An 18,393-nucleotide genomic window follows, 5' to 3' on the forward strand; every position below is an offset into this window, starting at 1 on the left:
TGCTATTTCTTAACTCATTTGTAAATTTTAATTTAAAATGCCTTTTTTCCTTTTCCAATTGCAGGTTTCAGACCCTTTCAGAACACTGGTCAGGGTAAGGGCAGCTTTGCTGTCATGGTTAAAGGCACTTTTGCCAACCTGTAACATGTAACTGGTAGCCCTGCAGCCCTAACTGTGGTCTTACCTTCTGTGTTGACTTGCTAAATGCCTCCTGTAAACCTGTCCTACCGCAAATTCAAGTGTTTTTACCAGCTAGCTGACCTTTGCTTTTCTGTACTCCATCAGAAGCCTGGGAAGTGGTGTGCTGTCCATGTGCAAATTGCCTGGCAGATCCATCACCATCAGCAAAAGATGAAGGTGAGATGAGGTTTATGCTGGTAGCTAATGGATTTTGGGTGGAGCGCACAGCAGCTCAGGGCTGATTGTTCATTTTGCCGTCACCTTTCCTGTGCCTTAACGTCTCCTGTACCCGTACCTAACAGCAGATGCAGTTGGACCCTCACAAACTGGACCCAAGCGGCAAGCTGGATCTGCTGAGCCGCCCTCCGGGCCCCCAGGGCATGTTCCCCGGCCTGACGTACCCCCACGACCTGGCCCGACCCCTCTTTTCCTCCTCAGGTCAGGGGTCCAGACACAGTAGGTTCCGTCCCTGCAGTCCACTACTAGCTGGTGCTGTTTTTACTTCCTTTCCACAAAGCGCACTGAGTTTTTTCTTTTTAATAAGAAACACTGAGCTTTTGCAGATGGTCTCTCCACTGGAGTGCTTGAATGTGTGTGTCCTTCACTCTGAAAGTGATGTCACTGTTGTCCTTAGAACAGTTCAAACTGGTCTACAATTTAAACATCTTTTTATAGAAAAGGGATTCTCATTATTTAAGCTCTGATCCTATTGCTGTTCTTTGCGTTCGATAATCTCAGAATGCTTTACTGTTCAGGGAGGGACTGCTGCTTCTCCCATTGGCTGGGACTAGACCAGGGCTCAAAGGTGCTGTTATTAGCAGCCAATTTAGCACCAAATTTACATGATTTTGCTGAATATATTGTTAATGTACTAGGTATATAAAAGTGTACATAGTTTTTTAGGTCAGTTGAAATCTTTCTGAATACCTCTGTCTTGCAGAGTGAAAGAGTGATGATGGACATTGTTTGCAAAACCACACTCTGATCTCTAACAGCATCATTTACAAGAGCTTTTCCTGTTGTAGCACACTCATGAGCTCTGACTTTTCTTCCGACAGGTTCCGGCCATCCTGCTGCATCACCGTATGGCCCCTCCCCCCACCACAGCCACTTCTTGCCTGCCGGCCCACTGGGAGGTGAGTTTCTTCCAGAATACACGATGCTCCCCTTTGCTACATGGTCATGTCTTTGTGCGCTGGACACTACTGCTGTGATGAACAACCACGACTGGATTTGATTTAGTGTTCATTTAAAATTAATAACCATAATGAAAAGGTCAGTCATATGTAACTTACTGGCAGGTAAAGCAGTTTCTCTTATCACCGTTTTACCGTTTTTATGTGCTTCAGGTCACTGCGAGAAACCGGTAATTGGTCTGTGCTACTTTCTTGCGATCCTCAAACAAGCTCTCCGTAAAAACCCAGCGGAAACGATTGTTTTTCTTTTCGTTACCTCAGCGCCACACTCGCTAGTTCGCACCCAGGGCCTAGTAGGACTTGATGGCAAGATGCTTATCACGAGTGAAACTGATTTAAGTTGAAGTGTACAAAATTTAAATTTAAAAGCCTTCACCGGGTTTGAGATTGGCAGTTCCGATATGGTCTGGCTTTGTGAAATATAGTACTCGTGCAAAAGGGTCTCCAGATGTCGTTTTGGAATGGGATCCTAGTCTCTGTGAGGGAGCAGAGTCAGGTTGGACTGCTCCGGTAAATTGTGCAGGGGTGTGTGTTTCAGACCTAGAAAACCAAGGAGGAACTCGCTTGTAAAAAGCTGAGTGGACCCTCAGGAGCTAATCCCTGTCTGGCATTTTGCAGATCCCCTAAGTCGCCCCAGTTCCTTTGGTGGCCTGGGCGGCCTTGCGAGCGGTGCGTTTGGAGGACTGGGCAGCCCCTCCCTCGGTAAGCACCCCGCTTCACATGAGGTACCCAGGGCCAACATGCTCCTTGTGAAGGCGTGCAGATGGGCATGCCAGACTTGTGCAAACCAAAAGCCGAAGCCCGACTTTATCCAGTTTACGAGCCAGCCACCCTCCGAATCAGGCCTTCATCATACAGTTAACCAGTCAGTTGGATCCAAGTACTGTGTCCAGTCGAAGAGGGTCCCCGCAACTTGGTCCCGAGCGGAAGTGAAGTCTGGGAGCTGCAGAAAACATGTCAGTTGTAACATTAGGTCATGTGCCGTGCCCGTTTGCACTGCTACCTACTTGTTTGTCAGTGCTCTCCGCAGCGGTAAATGTACAGAAAGTGTCTCTCTCCATGGTAACGAGCAGGAATGCATTAGTCGATGGTTCCCTAGGAAGGTGTAGGTGTTTGCCAAGCTGTCCAGTGTAGCTTCGCTACGGGTTTTATGTTGACAGTATTGTTGTCTTTCTTCAAAGCATCTAGTGGTGTTTTCGGACCCAAGGAGGGCCCCGGGTTGCCAGGGTTCGGCAGCCCTCACCACGACCCCTGGAACCGGCTGCATCGGACCCCACCATCTTTCCCCACCCCGCCACAGTGGCCCAAGTCCTCAGACACGGAGCGCAACCGCTCAGGTCACGACCAGGAGAAGGAGAGAGAGAGGGAGCTGGAGAAAAGGGACTCGGCTGTTCTGAAGGAGGAGAGGGACAAAGACAGGTGAGCAAAGGAGGAGCCTCAGCCTTGTCCTGCAGGCTGCTGTTGGATGCACTGACTCGTGCTCTCCCTCTTTCTCGCTGCTGCACAGGGAGTCCCGTCATTCGAATCGCTCGTCCCCCGCCTCTGCCCCAGCTAGCTACCAGATCAGCAGCCTCATGCGCAGCAGCTCCAGCGACACGGTCCGCCACCAGGGTGGTAGCGTGGAGCGGCTCCGCGAAGCCGACAAGGATCCGCTGTTGGACCGCCACAGGGAGCTGGAGGTCAAAGTGAAAGAGAGCAAGGAGAGGCGTCCGTCGCCCAACACAAAGCCCCTCCTAAATGAGCCGCACAGCGCAGCCAAGGAGCCGCCTTCTGGAGAAATGCTGCACTATGCAAAGCACGAGCTGAAGATCAAAGAGGAGCGCAAGGATGACCAGGAGGTTGCAGCGGCAAGCTCAGAACCGGCCTCTCGGCCTCTGCCTCCCCACCTGCTGCCTCATCCTTCCCAGGCCTCCCCTCGCTGCAGCGACCCATCGGTCTCGGGCTCCTTGCACGGGGCCCACTTGCCGCAATCGCTGACTCTGTCTATGGGTGCCATGCACCCCATGGGCAGCCTGAGCAGCTTGGACCGCAGTCGCGCGCCGCCGTTCCTGGGGGTGAGCCCACTTGGCGCCAGCCGCGAGCGCCTGCCCCATTCGGCTTTCCCATGGGACCCGATCCGGGAGGCCTACCGCAGTCTGGACCTCCAGCGCCGCCTGGAGCTCCCGGGCCACCGCTTCCCAGGCTTGTACGAGCCCGAGCGGGCGTATCGGGACCGCGAGCCGCACGATTACGCCCACCACGAGCAGCAGCTCCTGGAGGCACGGCGGGAACAGGAACGCGAGAGGGAGCGGTTGAGGCTCCGAGAGGAGCTGGACCGTGCACGGCTGCACCAGCTGCACCAGTCACCCATGGAGGGCCACTTGCCCCACATGCCCCCCTTCATGTCCCCACTGGGGAGCCTCCACTACCCCAGGCTCAGCCCCTCTGCCCCACACAGTGGGCTTCTGAACCGAACGCCCCCCACTGCCACGATCGGTGCACCTCCACCCCTGGTTCCCGCAGGCAGCGGCCGGCCCTCCTCCCCACGAAGGACAGTCCCGGACCCCCGCGACTATTCCCCCTCCCGTAACCACAAGGAGGTAGAGGCCCGGTAGCTTCCGCAGAACAACACGACACATTTTAATAATGTTTTAATGGCACAACGTACTGCTTTGACAGACATTAACAGCACCTTTTTGAGGCTGGCATAAATCATACCGCGCTACTAATCCACGTCACAGGTAACCAAGACATGTCTGCTGGGCATGAGAGTCTGCAGAAACATTGAGTTGAAAATACATTCTTTGCAGGAGTAGTTCTTGATAGTAATATATCAGTCATTAAGGCATTTTTTTTTATCTTTCACATGCTACGTGAATTTCTGAATACTGAATATTGTAAATTTCTTATCTTCCCTGTACAGTCATTTATATGAATTTGTACTTTTTTGCGAGATTCACTCAAGACTGTATTTTATTTTGGTGTTTAATATAAGATCTTTCTTTATTTATCCAAGGGAGACACTGTCCCATGGGCAATGGTTTTATTTTTATTTCTGACAATTTTACCATGTTTGGTACCTGGAAATACTCTATAACAAAGTAAAGAGTTTTTTGTTTGTTTTTCTTTTGCTTAATTTAGATATGCAGACAAATCTATGTTACAAAGTCTCTTATTTAGTTTCTGTAAAAACACGAAAATGTAAATATCTTGTTGATAGTTACAAATTACGTTGATTAGGCTTTTTAATTGTTTCTAGATGAAAACCAATTGGAATCACCTAACGGAACGCTATGGTGAGAGAGAGCAGATGGTGGAACTTGGGTTCAGTAGAAGAGCGGGTGTAAGGAGCCACTGTTTGACGTAATCTCTGATCTATGCAAAGCAGCACTGAAAAGCCCTGGCTGGGGATGATGGGGAGACCCTCCCCACAGGGGCAGGGCGATTAAGGATGCCCGTGTTCTGTGAATCTGGTGTATCACAGAAGGATAGTAGTGTGACATGGACTTCCGGGCCATGGAGGCAGTTGTACAGAAACCAACACCCTTGTAGTCCCAGAGGAACAGACAGCGAAGGGAGGCACCAACGGTCCAGCGGCAGTAGACTCTCTGTGTCGACCTTGTGGTTTTGTGGTGTTTTGCTTAGACTCCTGTATACGAGTTTTAGATGTGCAAAAAAAAACTAAAGGAAATTACACGGCAAAAAATGGAAAAAAAAATGATGGTGACGATGAAATAAAAGTTTGATTTAAGATCTGCGTCATGACTCTGCGTGGTGCTTTGGGTTGAAGGCGGGTGCCAGCGGAGGAGGAGAACTGGGTGACATCTGTGGTCTGTAACTGCAGTCCTGAGGGGTGAAGGATGGTGGAGATGTTGAGCTCTTTCCCGGGCCTTGCGGTTCCTGTAGGTGCCTCCGGTTCCAGGTGCAGCCTGGGTTTCAGCATGGAAGAAAATCGGTACCAGCAAGTCCCACCGCAACCTCATCCCAGCAGCTGGGTGATCCTCATACTTCCACCAGTGACAAGCAAAAGGGGCAGCACTTTGCCATCGCTACTCGAACCCTTTGCTTTTCTGCTGCGGAGACGCTGTGGAACGGAAATCGTTTTTGCCGTTTAACAGAAGACCTCGTGACGATCTATCCAAACAGCCTGGGATCTGAGTTTTTCTTTTAATTTGCAATTTAAATACTTGCTTTTGGATTGCTCTTTTACAAAGCAAATTTGTGTGGAAGGAGCAACCTTTTTTTACACTAATAAGGCACTAGGTGTGGGAGTGTTACAAATCATGAGGAAAACGACATTGTTTTCTGCATTTATTCCCCCAACCTAAGGGGAAGTACAGCTCTGCATATGTAACAAGATGTAATGGCTGTATGGACAGTGCGAGGCAACAGCTGCTGCTCTTGTAGGGGTGGAAAAGACCATGAGTCATGCAGACACACACGTGCCCCAACGGCGCCATTTTGTGCCAACAGCTGCTGGAATCGCCATGTTTTTTAGTGCAACTGTGTCGCCTTGAGACTTGAGTCGGCACCGTTCAAACCTTTCTCCCCGTGCTGGTTATTACTTTGGGAAATCTGTGGAGTGGGAACGCTGCACAGAATTCGGACAAGAAGAAAGAAGGAAGAAAAAAGAAACTTGTGGATTTGTGAATTATTAAGCCCAATCGCGTTGACTCGGGCTGCGGGGAAAGCCAGGTTCCGGAGGAAGCGGACGCCGAGCTGCCTGCAGGGGGCGCGCCGGCCCGTCCGTGTGGAGCGGAGTTCCCACAGGAATGTAGAAACGTCACCGTGGAAAAAGCGAGAGGAAGAGGGACACGACACGACAGGACATGTAGAAAGCGGACGGCGGGGTAAAACACTTCGACTCTGCAACTGTTACAAACTGTGTGAAAGGTCCCTGCAGGCGGAAGTGGATCTTAATAAGTGGGGTGTTGTTAGTCCGAGCTGAGTCTATGATCTCTCAGGGCTGACGAGTCAGTGGGGCGGGAATCATGTCGTGTCCGTCAAGTTTTATATACTCCTTACTTAATCGATTAACACATGAGCATCTTAAATTTTCCTGGGCGGATCGAACAGATTTGGCCTGAAACTCCAGTCGTCTGGTGCCTGTGCGGTGCTTGTTGTGTTGTGTTTAGCAAATGGACTTCAGCGTCCTGGCTTGCGCATAGAAATATCTAAGGTATGAAGCCGAAAAGAGTTAATTACCAGAAGTATTCCAAAAGACAAAATTCGGTACTGCGGGCACTCTGTCCCTGTCGTTAAATGTTTTATGCAAGCAAGAGGACCGTCAGAGCGTCTCAGGAGCGGTACGGGACACCAGTGCGCATGCGCGTTGCGCGCAAGCGGAACTTGACAGTTTCATTCGTCTTCCTTCGCAACGTGACCGTGATTCTTCTTATTACTTGTAACGACTCCTTTAGTGTTCAGCGTGCATCTTGCAACATTACAAGAGATTAATTTGGCGACGCGGCGGCCCAGCGAGTAGCGCTGCTGTCTCACACACACACACACACACACACACAGTCCCTGGTGGTGGTACGATCGGACGTGGGTTCGATTCCCGCTCAGTCGGTGTGGAGTTTGTGTGTTCTCTGGGTGCTCTGGTTTCCTCTCACAGTTCAAGGACATGCTTTTCAGGTGGATTGTGTTTTCAAGAGTGTCTGTTTCATTGAGTGACCCCGTAGTGTACCTAGCAGTGTAAGTCACTGCGGTGAATAAGGTGGGGGCTGATGAGGAGTGTAGTAATGGTTAGAGCGGCTGCCTTTGGACCCGATGTTCGCGAGCTAAAGTCTCACTTCCAACTCTCTTCACTCTTGTACCCTTGAGTAATACTAGGGTAAGTACCTTGCTCAAGTAAAATTACCAAGCTACATGAATGGATAATTGTAGGTGATTCAAAATTGTTTGTAAGTCACATCAGCTAGATGAATAAATGTACATATTTAAGAATTATAGACCATAGATGGGCTATAGAGAGTGGAGATAAATTAGCTATTTATAAACCTGATAGAGAAATATGGTGATATTTGTATATTACTCCACTGACTCCATTATAGCTGATGATTATTTATTTTTTTCCATTACTTGTAATACCTGACAAGTTGATTTACCACTGATTTTTACTGTCACGTTTCTTTGGTCGTAATTTTTCGGAGAATTTGTTACCCGGAAGTAACAATTTTCATAACATCCATGGTATTAAAATTGAACAGAACAGCCTTGAAAAAATGTGCACCCTGGTGTGGGGTTTTATCTGGTCTCTCATGACTCAAGCCGCTCTGTGAGATGCGCGCGATTGCGGGATGTTGAAATTTGTCTGTACGGCAAAGAAAAACATTCGAAACTCAGATGGCTCAGGGAAGAATGTTCTGGATGCGTCGTTTGGACTCATTGGTCTTGGGCCAGTGTTTTTATACAAGTGTTCTGCCCGCCAGGTCCCAGAGTGATGGAGAGCATTCTGAGCAGGCTGCGAGCTCTGAGCCCGGATGAGCTCCGTGCTGAGATCATGGGGGCAGGGCTCAAGTGTGGACCCATCACCAGCACCACCAGGCTGCTCTTTGAGAAGAAGCTGGCGCTCACCATTTTGGAGAACCAGGGAGGCAGCGATGAGGTTTCCGACGCAGATGGTGGCACGAGCGGAAAGGCGTCTAATACGGAAAAGGTTGGCGAGGAGGGGGATTTTGGCTACGGCCAGGGACTCAACCCTCCAGAAGAGGAAGCCTTAGCAGGAACAGTGACTGATGCCCCCAGCTGGACTGCTGAGGGTGTGGTTCCTTCCCCGAGGACAACACAGGAGCCCCCTTCCCTCTTCTATGGTGTTTGTCCTGATGAGGATGGGCTGGTTGGGCAGGGTGAGTCTGCATTGCTCCCCCACCTTCATTGTACTTCACTAATAGACAAACATCCCACAGGTGCATACATTTTACATGTAATTTTCCAACCATCCATCGTAAGCAACCGCTTGTCCCGAGTGGGGTTGCGCCGAGCCAGAGCTCTACCTGGCAACACAGGGCGCAAGGCCGAAGGGAGAAGGGACATACCTTGTCCGTCATTAGGCACCTCAAGCAGGGCTCGAACCCCAGACCCGCCACACAACAGGCACTGGCTGAACCTGCTGCGCCACCACGCCCCCTACATGTAATTTTTCACAGTAATATCAGTGTAGCGCAGAATAGCTTCTGATTTACTTGCAAGTGACATTTGTTAAGCTAACGTATATATATAGAGAGAGAGAGAGGTCATTTGAAAGACCGGATTTATACATAGTGTGTACTAGGATTTTTGGGAAGATTTTAACCTAAATAGTATGAGAAGTTCACCATTTCAGATTTTTTGAAGGGAACTGGAGCTCTGTCTTCAACTGAATCATTTCATTGCATTGTTCGATACTGTCTTCTGAGCTTAGCGTTGCGTTGCTTCTGACCTGCAGAGGATGTCCACGTGTACGTAAGCAAAAACGACGCCATGAAAGCCATGAGTAGGATGAGAGGAGCCAGATTCAAAATATATTCTAACAGAGAAGACGCAGAAAAGTTTTCCAAAGGGATTTGTGATTCGTGTCCTTCGCCTTGCAAATCGACGCCAGACGGGTTGCCCGAGAAACCAGGTGAGCAGCCTCGTGAGGACTTTGCTTACCGTTCTTTGATTTCAACATGCACCGATTGTTATGTGATCTCTGCTACCGTTTAACCATCGGCTGCATACTCGTTGTTGGATTTTAAAAATATCTTATTTGTAAGAACCCATCTAATGTTTCAGCATTGACCTGTTTACATGACCATTGGGAGAGTAATGAGCGTAGTGAGTGTAGAACTGGACTTGCAGGCTTAAATCCCAGAGGAGGTTTGCTGAGTGCATCGGATGTCTTTACTAACATGGCCAACTTATAAAATTGTCAGCTGGTGAACCTAAATTGTCCTTATTGTTAGACTGTGTCAGTTACTTTGCTCTGTTGTGTGGATGAGTAGTTTACTGTAGTGTATCCAGCACTGTAATTTTCTTAGGACCAAGGCATCTGTTAAATACTAATTAATAATAGTGATCATGATGATGATGACAATAATACAAGAAATGCTGAACTCATGGTGGGTCTGAAAAAGCCTGAAGGTCCCCAGGAGGAGCTGGAACTCGTCGCTGGGGAAGGTTTGAGCCAACTTGCTCTGCCTGCTACCACTGTGACCCTCACCAGGACAGGCAGAAGAATGCTGAACTGAACATAATTATTATTATTATTATTATACACCCACACACTGTCTGACACTGCTTGTCCCAAGTGGGGTCGCAGCGAACTGGAGAAGCCAGCAACACAGGGCACAAGGCTGGAAGGGAGGGGACCCACCCAGGATGGGACGTCAGTCCATTGCAAGGCACCCCAAGCAGGGCTTGAACCCTAGACTCACCAGGGAGCAGGACCCGGCTAAGCCCACTGTGCCACCGTGTCCCCTGTTGTTATACAGTAAAGTAATATTTTTAAATGAATTAATAAAGTTACGAATAGGTAGAATATAAAGTTCTGTAGGGGGGCGTGGTGGCGCAGTGGGTTGGACCGGGTCCTGCTCTCCAGTGGGTCTGGGGTTTGAGTCCCGCTTGGGGTGCCTTGCGACGGACTGGCGTCCCGTCCTGGGTGTGTCCCCTCCCCCTCCAGCCTTACGCCCTGAGTTGCCGGGTAGGCTCCGGCTCCCCGCGATCCCGTACGGGACAAGCGGTTCAGAAAGTGTGTGTGTGTGTGTGTGTCTCAAGTTCTGTAGAACAAGGTAATATTCAAAGTAAAAAGAAGCAGCAGTGGCAGGGATGTGAGTCAGAGGAACACTTGGTAGACTTGGGAGGTGTGTGTCTGCACCCAAAGGCAAGAAATACCGAGCTGGAAATGACCGAGAGAGAAAGCAGAACACAAAGCAGTAAGAAATGTGGTCACAGTCGTAGAGCCGGGTGCGAGGAGTCAGCACCCCTGAACGATGCTCCTGTCCAATCAGACAGGCTTACTTCTCCAGAGGCAGAACCCCTGAATGGTGAGCGGGCCAACAGTTACAAGACCCCACGCACTCAAGACCTCACAGCGAAGCTAAGGAAGGCCGTGGAGGATGGGGAACAGGCAGCCTTCAAGAAACTTGTGTGGAGCAACCCGCGCTATCTGATTGGCTCCGGGGACAACCCCACTATAGTGCAGGTACATGAGTCCCATCTGCTGTAGCTACTGTGCAGATGGTCCTGCTACCTTTAGCATTTGCATTTACATTTATTCATTGAGCAGATGATTTTCTCCAAAATGACACACAAGTCAAAGCAAAAAAAGTGCATTTCCACAAGAGACAAAGCGGTATGGATGTAGAGACACAGTTGCTGAAGCACAGCCAATTTGTCCAATACTGTTGTTTTTTGCTGGTGCACATGAACATGAGGAACTGCCTTTAGAGCTGATAGGAAATACAAGGGTGTTTAGGAACAAAAAAAAATGACAATTTAGTTCAGTATGGAGATTTACACGGAGGTGACACGTGCCAGATTACACACACACACACACACACTTGCTGAAGTCGCTTGTCCCAAGCGGGGACGCAGTGAGCCGGAGCCTAGCCCGGCAACACAGGGCATAAGGCGGGCGGGGGACAACGACCCAGGATGGGACGCCAGTCCGTCAGAAGGCACCCCAAGGGGGACTCGAACCCCAGACCCACCAGAGAGCAGGACCCAGCCAAACCCACTGCACCACCATGCCCCCCTGCCAGATTATAAGCAGTAAAACCAAAGTGAACTGATGCCTAGATGGTTGCGGTAATTAATGCACATCCGTAGCTGGTCAGGAATTATCTGTAAAATGCAGTGTCCATATCTGAAGGAAGGCTGCAGGTACAATGTCTTGCACGTGGCTGCGAAAGAGAACCAGCCCGGGATTGCCGAGCTCCTCCTGGACACTCTGGAGGACCCCGAATTTATGCGCCTCATGTACCCTGAGGATGAGGAGGACATGCTGCAGAAACGCATCCGCTACATCGTGGACTTGTACCTCAACACTCCCGACAAAGTGGTACGTACTCAGCAGTACCTGCTCCCGTTTTTCCTCACACAATAACACAGAATGCTGAAGAAAGGATCAGGAGATGTGTACACACACACACACACACACACACACAGACATTGTCTGAAACCGCTTGCCCCATACGGGGTTGCGGGGAGCCGGAGCCTAACCCAGCAACACAGAGCGTAGGGCTGGAGGGGGAGGGGACACACCTTGGACGGGATGCCAGTCCATCACAAGGCACCCCAAGCGGGATTTGAACCCCAGACCCACCGGAGAGCTGGACCCGGTCAAACCCGCTGCGCCCCCCTCCCCCCTCAGGAGATGTAATGCAAAGAAAAGTTTGGCTACACATTAAATCAGTACAGTAACTGCACTAGGTATTAAAGCTGTAAGTAAGCAAACTGTCCAAGGAGGAACGGAGCAGAAAAACTCCCAACCAGGGAGAAATATAAACCCCTAAGGGTCCAAGTGCCAGTGTCTGCCCACCCCTACTGCTTTGGAGATAGAAAAAGACTTTTAAGCCAACTTATAAAGTGATGTATAACACAGGTACATGAATCATTAGACTCTAATAAATTGATGAGTTTAGGTGCCGGTTCATGTATGCAGGTCTCGTCCATGTGTCACGCAGTCATCAGCTTCCGTCATCGTGGAGTACTGGTGTCACAGCTCTGTTGGTTATGGCACGTAAAGCACGTTGACATGTGAGGAATTCTGTATCTGTAGGCCTGTGAAACTCCGCTGCACTTTGCCTGCAAGTTCGGGAATGCAGAAGTGGTCAACGTGCTGTGCTCGCATCCAGACACCGATAAGAACTGCAAAAACAAGTACAATCAGAAGCCTGTCAGTGTAAGTCAGATTGGCTTTTTTCTCTTTGCCTGTAACGCAATGTCACAGAAATTTTCTTATGTCTTTTTTTTCCCCCCTCATTTTGCATTCAGTTTTGTTAATCATCCTTTTTGGCGTTAGTTCGTATTTTATGTGAGTTTTTAGAGGAGTATTCCACATTCTTGAAATTGGCAAATTTTGGCGCCGGGTTCCAAGCACCAAACATTCCGGTACCTTTTAGGTAGATGCTTTAGATGCTTTCTAGAATGTTCTGGGGCCTTCTAGAATCTACCAATGGCCGCAAAGTCCCAAATTAAAACCGACACTCTAGAAGAACTAGTGGTGTTTTTGTAAACGGTAAAATTTAGCTCATCTTAATCAACATAAAAATCGACATCACTAAGAACTTTGAAAAATTTTGATGTGTTATAGCTCAGGGTGACAGATTTATCAAGTTTGTTTTTTACTTTTTGACAGATCATCTGTGAACGGAAGAACAAATGCAAAGAAATAAAACAGAAGATTAAAGGCTACTTGGAAGGTAAATGTAAGGGGTGTTTAATAGCGGATGTTGTATTTAATGTATTCTCTGTCTGGGCTCATGTTTTGCTGTTAATGCAGATCAATTCTACGTGCCCGTACTGAGAGCTGCAGACAACTCGGCCCAGCCTGTTATTGGAGCCCCTTGGTCACCTGAGCAACTGGAGGCTGCTCCCAGATATCTGGGTCCTGGACTTTCAGGAAGTCCCAAGGATCCTGTGATGACAGTGAGAGCGTTTGTTGGCCCGCTCAGCCAGTCTAAGGTACCATCTTTTATTTTTCGCTCAGGGACTCAAGGATTTTTCTTTTTCTTTTTAAAATTCTGTTTTTAGTTGGTTTCAGGAAGCTCTTTGTGGGTCTTTGTAAAAATACAGTACATCCTGTCACGTGTACGAGGGTTAAGCACAGGTGGTGATGTTGTACGGTCCTCATGGTGTGCAACGTATTTGTATTGCAGGCACGGGATTTTCGAAGAATGTGGAAGACGCCGCCCAAAGAACGCTCAGCGTATTTCCACAACATTCTCAAATCTGATCCTGACCGTGGCGCCGAACGAGTCGGCAGGTGTGTAGACGCTTGGAATGACGCAGGGCTTTTGGAAAAAGTCTGCAAGCGCTGTACGTGTTCTTATAAGTTTAAAGAAGACACCCTGCTTTTTGTTATTATTCCATTGTTGTGGCCATTCTGCAGCTCAGGATGGATTAGTCAGAGCAATATCATGTCGACATGAACTTCATGTTATTTCAAACTCAAACCCTGTACCAGCAGCGTGTGCCAGGTTGCTCATTCGTACCACTTTGTTATTGGGTCTGTATTAATAGGGAACTGGCCCACGAGCTGGGATATCCCTGGGCTGAGTACTGGGAGTTTCTGGACACCTTCATCAACCTGTCTACTGAGGATGGCCTGGAGCTGCTGGAGGAATACTTAAGCAGGAAGGAGTGTGGCGAACAAGATTTGCAGGGTGCCAAGAAAAAGAGGAATGGTAACTTTCTGTTGTATTGTGTTACCCAGACTGCTTGTTGAGAGGCATGGGGCATGAGTGCAGTATCTGCCTTTCTCTGGTCAAATCGCGGAGTTTGTTTTCACCCTGTCTTGTAGGAAAACCCAGAAACGTTTGCAACTCCATTAGCGTTGGGGCATTTCTAGATGAAGAGGATGGCAGTGCCCTGAACCTGGGGGAAGACATTCTGGAAAACGAGCAGAATAACTCTCTGAGCAGTACACCGGGACCGTGTGCCACCGATAGCCTGAAGGAGGGCCGCTCTGAGAAGCAGCGTCGGAACTGGCTGTGCTCCCCACTGGAGGAGGAGAGGGGTCCCAAAGCAGAGAGGCTCGGTCGAGATCATGCGTCTCCAGTGTCCAACCTCATGAATGAATTTGAGAAGGTTTCGGTGTTGGCGTCAGGAAGGAACACGCATGAGAGGGGCCAGGGGGACTCGGAGTCGGAGGAGACGTGCAGCAGTAGCTCCGAGGAGTATTTCACAGCTGACGAGAGTGATGAGGAGGGTATCTGTCATATGGCTGGGATGACTGGGACCCGGTCTGCGTTCTGGAACGTGGCGCAAAAAGATCCTGACAGCTCATGTTCTTCCTCCTCCTCCTCCTACAAGTCCCTACAAAGCTCCGAGGAGGACTTGAGGCCACAGACTCCACCACGTCTCGCAAGGGGACCCTTCATCGACGGGTGAGTCATCAGGCTACCAGTAGCTGTGTGATTAAGATGAACTCAACCAGCAGTGTCCTCCTGCGGTAACGTTACCGGAAAGGCACTAGCAACCTGGCGCTCAGAGCCATTGAAAGTGCAGTAAAATAACAGAACGTCACGTCTCCTTTTCCCAGGGAGTCTCCGACCAAGCTGGACTGCGAGGTCCTGTTTGAGATCGAAACTGTGGAGTTTGACTCTCAGAAGTACCCTTGCATTGAAAGGTGGAAGAGTACAGTCCAGGGTTACAGTCCCCCCCAGATGCAAAGGTGTGCAAACTTCATTCCTTCCGTTATCCTGTCTCTTTAGTCTGTTGCATCAAATGCCCTATGAAGGATTTATGGCCATCGAGACTATCTGCACTCACTCAATTTCTTGGATAGTGATTTTGTTACTGTTTTGACTGCTGTTTTTTTTCCAGATGGCCAAGCCCAGGATGTGCGGGAAAGATCCCCGGCTCGGCTCCACGTTCTCCCAGCAGCCCTGTCCGTCCGTGTGGCAGCCCTCGCCCCAGGCGCTACAGTCCCGTCCGTTCCGTTTTCATCCAGAGCCTTCGCCAAAACCACCATAGTAAACCCTCGGTCTGGCCATGAGGTACGCTCAAGCCAGCGGACATCCGCAGTCCTGACAGCATTTGTCTCGGATGCCCAGCGATCGCGATTCATGCGCTTGCAGCATTTTGTGTATTAGTGTAGTGACTTGTGTTTGTTTACACAACTGTTTCAAGAAGCTTTATGCTCAGAAGAGCATCATTTCACTCTGACAAAGATTTCTTCAGACTAAACCATATAAAATGTAGGCAGAAACATCCATTTCAGAAACATCAGTTTCTTTAAAAATGTTAAGAGTCGGATGCAGCGTCTGGAATGTTGGGAGGTCGGTAGGAGGCCAACTGCGGGAGGCCAGACCCTGGCTGCAGGCTGTACTGAGCAGCATAGCGAGTGGAGAGAGACCTGCGGGCACCTGGCAGACCCTGAACATCTCTGTGGGCAGCAGCCATCCCAGCCACACCAAGGAGCACAAGCCACTTTGAGCTCCTTGCCTACAGTGGTATGGCAGTAAGTGCGGAAATACCCCATTGTTACCATTTCTGTACCGCCCAGACCCGTGGAAATGGTTTTGATTGAGTGCTACGTTTCAACATAATGTTAATAGGTAGTCGTTCCGTCTTGTAGCTGGTCTGATAAGGAACGGTTACGGTAACTTTTCATAAATCTCAGAAAATTATACGCATAGTTGCGCATCAAAACTGAAGACGTCAGGAGTAAAATTATAGTGAGAAAACACGTATACAACCTTAATGGAAGTATTGTTTACAGCGCACTTTGTGTTTTAATAGATGTATGTGAGCTGCAAGTATAATCACAAATTTAGACAGCTGTCCTCCACTATTCCCAAAATTCTGTGCAACATTTAGATGTGACAGCGGTGAGCTTTATTTTGAGGAAGAGGACAAACACCTGTCCCTCAATTAATGGGTTAATTTGCTTCATGAAGTTACTGTTAGGTGAATTCCTTTTTTTGACGGGACTAATTTGCCATTATTTCATGTGGTAGGTAAAAAAAAAAAAAAAAGAATTCCCTTGCAAAAAAAATCAGTTAAGATTAAAAAACAATTTCTTAAAAAATTTAAATAATGACAATGATACTTGTTTAATAATATTATGTCTGCTCTCTTCTAATGATATATTTTCACTCACTCATTAATTATCAGTAACAGCTTGTTGAGTAGGGGGGTGCAGTGGCGTAGTGGGTTGGACCGGGTCCTGCTCTCCGGTGAGTCAGGGGTTCGAGTCCCGTTTGGGGTGCCTTGCGATGGATTGGTGTCCCGTCCTGGGTGTGTCCCCCTCCAGCTTTATGCCCTGTGTTGCTGGGTTAGGTGAGAGAGTGATAATTATGACAGACCTTGTTGAGTACAGGATCATGGAGGTTAAGAGCTTACACCAGGAGCATAGGGTGCGAGGCAGGGTACACGCTGGACGGAGACACTTCGATAATGTGGCTCATGGGTGTTTGAGGGATCACGACTTGTGTGTTTGACTTCACGGCACATGCAAACATGTGCCGTTGTATGAGTAACGGTGTACAGCCCTTCCATGTTTGACGTTACACAACCTCTGGACCGGCTAGGAGTACTGTTAATTTACTGCGTTTGCCCCTTGGTTTCGTGAACACTATTTTACCCCTTAAAGTCAGCACTGAGACGTGGCAGGTAGCATAATGTTTAGTTTTGCACCGCAAGGGTTGGGGTTCACATCCCTCTTCCGTCGTCATGCCCTTGATGAAGGTCACCTTACCTACCTTTTAGGTACCGAAGTACCTAAAAACTAAGTTGAATTGGAGAAAAGTGTCAGATAAAAGAATTAGTACTAGTGCTGTACTAAATGTGCTATTTCAGTTGTGATTTCTTTTTATGTCAATATGACATATGACACAGAGGGAGTATATAGTTAAGGAAGAAGTGTGACCACAGTAATAAAACCACTTGAAGGAAATCTGTCTTCCTCCAGTGTCTGTATTAAGAGCACCACCACTAAGCACTGCCATTCGAACCCAAGCAGTAGCACTCCAGTACAGATGCTCCTCAACTTACGATGGTTGGACTGGCGACTTTTCGACTTTACGATGGCGAGCTGGCGATAGACATTCAGTAAAAACCGTACTACGAACTCATCCGCCCGGGGCATGGGGTAGGAATCGAACTTGGTGACCGCACTGGCCCGACGGTAGTCTACGCAAAAGCGAGTGGAGCCATCCGGTTTCGGGACCAGAACCACCAGGCTGCTTCAGTCGCTGTGGGATTCCTCGATGATCCCCATCTGCAGCATTTTGTCGAGTTCAGCCTGTATCGCTTTTCGTTTGCGGACAGGAACGCGGTACGGCGGCTCCACACTGCGCGCCCCCCCCCCCGAGGGGCTGTATTCGGTGCTGGACAAGGGACGTCCGGCCTGGCAGAGGGGAGAGCACATCAGCGTACTCCTGTTGCATCTGTTCGACCTCCCTTTGTTGGGCCTCTGTAAGGCCTGGGCCCACGTTGACGGAAAGAGGCTTCTCGTTTAGGGCGGGGGGCCGTGGTGGCCAGGGAGGCGACCGGAGGCTCCTGCCAACGCTTCAAGAGGTTGAGATGGTATATCTGGCGCGCGCCCCCTTGGTCGAGTCGGAGGACCTCGTAGTCGACCGCCCCGATACGCTGTGTGACCACGAAGTGTTCTTGCCACTTCGCGAGTAATTTGGACTGCGAGGTGGGAAGCAGGACCAAAACTTTCTCACCCGGGGTGAAGCGCTGTAGCCGCGCCCCCCTGTTGTATGCGTGCGCGCTTGTTTCTTCTGGGCCTGTTGGAGGTGTGCCCGTGATAGACGCCCGAGAGTGTTTAACCGCTCTCGCAGGCCTAGGACGTTTTATACTTCGTTTTTACGGAGGCTGGGACCGTCCTCCCACGCCTTCTTCACAATGTCCAGGACCCCGCGCGGACGACGCCCGTATAATAATTCAAAAGGGGAAAACCCCGTGGATGCCCGGGGCACCTCGCGCACCACAAACAACAGGGGGTCTAGCAGCTGGTCCCAGGGTCTGGGGTCCTCAGCCACGAACTTTGCAATCATATTTTTCAGAGTACAATTAAAGCGTTCCACCAGACTGTCGGCCCAATAACTTATACAAATCCATAAGGGTGCGGGACATAAATGTGGTACCCTGATCGATGAGAATTACTTTTGGAACCCCCACCCTTGTGAATATTTTAAACAACGCCTCTGCCACCGTGCGTGCCGTCATGTTCTGCAAGGGGACCGCCTCGGGGTACCGCGTAGCATAATCGACCACCACTAATACAGTCCGGAAGCCCCGCGCGCTCCGCTCTGAAAGCCCTATGATGTCCATCCCCACCAGGGGGAGCGGACACAGCAGCACGCGCGGCACTGCAGGGGGGTTTACTCTTTGGCATTCT

The 18,393-nt window shown here is 49.4% G+C and overlaps 2 protein-coding genes across 9 annotated transcripts in view; both read left to right on the forward strand.

Moving 5' to 3' along the window:
• The window catches only part of LOC108933130 (autism susceptibility gene 2 protein-like), an 83,266-nt gene extending 78,160 nt beyond the window's left edge, over positions 1-5,106 (forward strand). For 5 of the 7 annotated variants that reach the window (XM_029253099.1, XM_029253097.1, XM_029253103.1 and 2 more), the window contains 7 exons: positions 65-94; positions 286-357; positions 483-636; positions 1,239-1,316; positions 1,995-2,078; positions 2,558-2,795; positions 2,884-5,106. In XM_029253099.1, the coding sequence (XP_029108932.1) occupies positions 65-94; positions 286-357; positions 483-636; positions 1,239-1,316; positions 1,995-2,078; positions 2,558-2,795; positions 2,884-3,970 (1,743 nt within the window). In that variant the 3' untranslated portion in view covers positions 3,971-5,106. The remainder of the gene's footprint in view (positions 1-64; positions 95-285; positions 358-482; positions 637-1,238; positions 1,317-1,994; positions 2,079-2,557; positions 2,796-2,883) is intronic. The other 2 variants (XM_029253098.1, XM_029253100.1) reach the window with 2 other exon arrangements.
• Positions 5,107-5,873: 767 nt separating this feature from the next.
• On the forward strand, positions 5,874-16,210 carry LOC108932815 (ankyrin repeat and LEM domain-containing protein 2-like). 2 transcript variants are annotated; one of them, XM_018749409.2, is made up of 13 exons: positions 5,874-6,205; positions 7,790-8,206; positions 8,785-8,961; positions 10,328-10,521; positions 11,191-11,379; positions 12,100-12,222; positions 12,679-12,742; positions 12,823-13,004; positions 13,199-13,305; positions 13,563-13,726; positions 13,843-14,428; positions 14,584-14,715; positions 14,868-16,210. In XM_018749409.2, exons 2-13 carry the CDS (start codon positions 7,801-7,803, stop codon positions 15,037-15,039), a joined length of 2,496 nt encoding a protein of 831 aa, XP_018604925.1. In that variant the 5' UTR covers positions 5,874-6,205; positions 7,790-7,800; the 3' UTR covers positions 15,040-16,210. The 2 variants fall into 2 exon arrangements, with proteins under 2 accessions (XP_018604925.1, XP_018604933.1); XM_018749417.2 differs by having other exon boundaries at positions 10,346-10,521.
• The last annotated feature ends 2,183 nt before the right edge of the window (positions 16,211-18,393 follow it).

Source organism: Scleropages formosus, chromosome 6 (genome assembly GCF_900964775.1).
Source record: "Scleropages formosus chromosome 6, fSclFor1.1, whole genome shotgun sequence".
NCBI lineage: Eukaryota > Metazoa > Chordata > Actinopteri > Osteoglossiformes > Osteoglossidae > Scleropages > Scleropages formosus.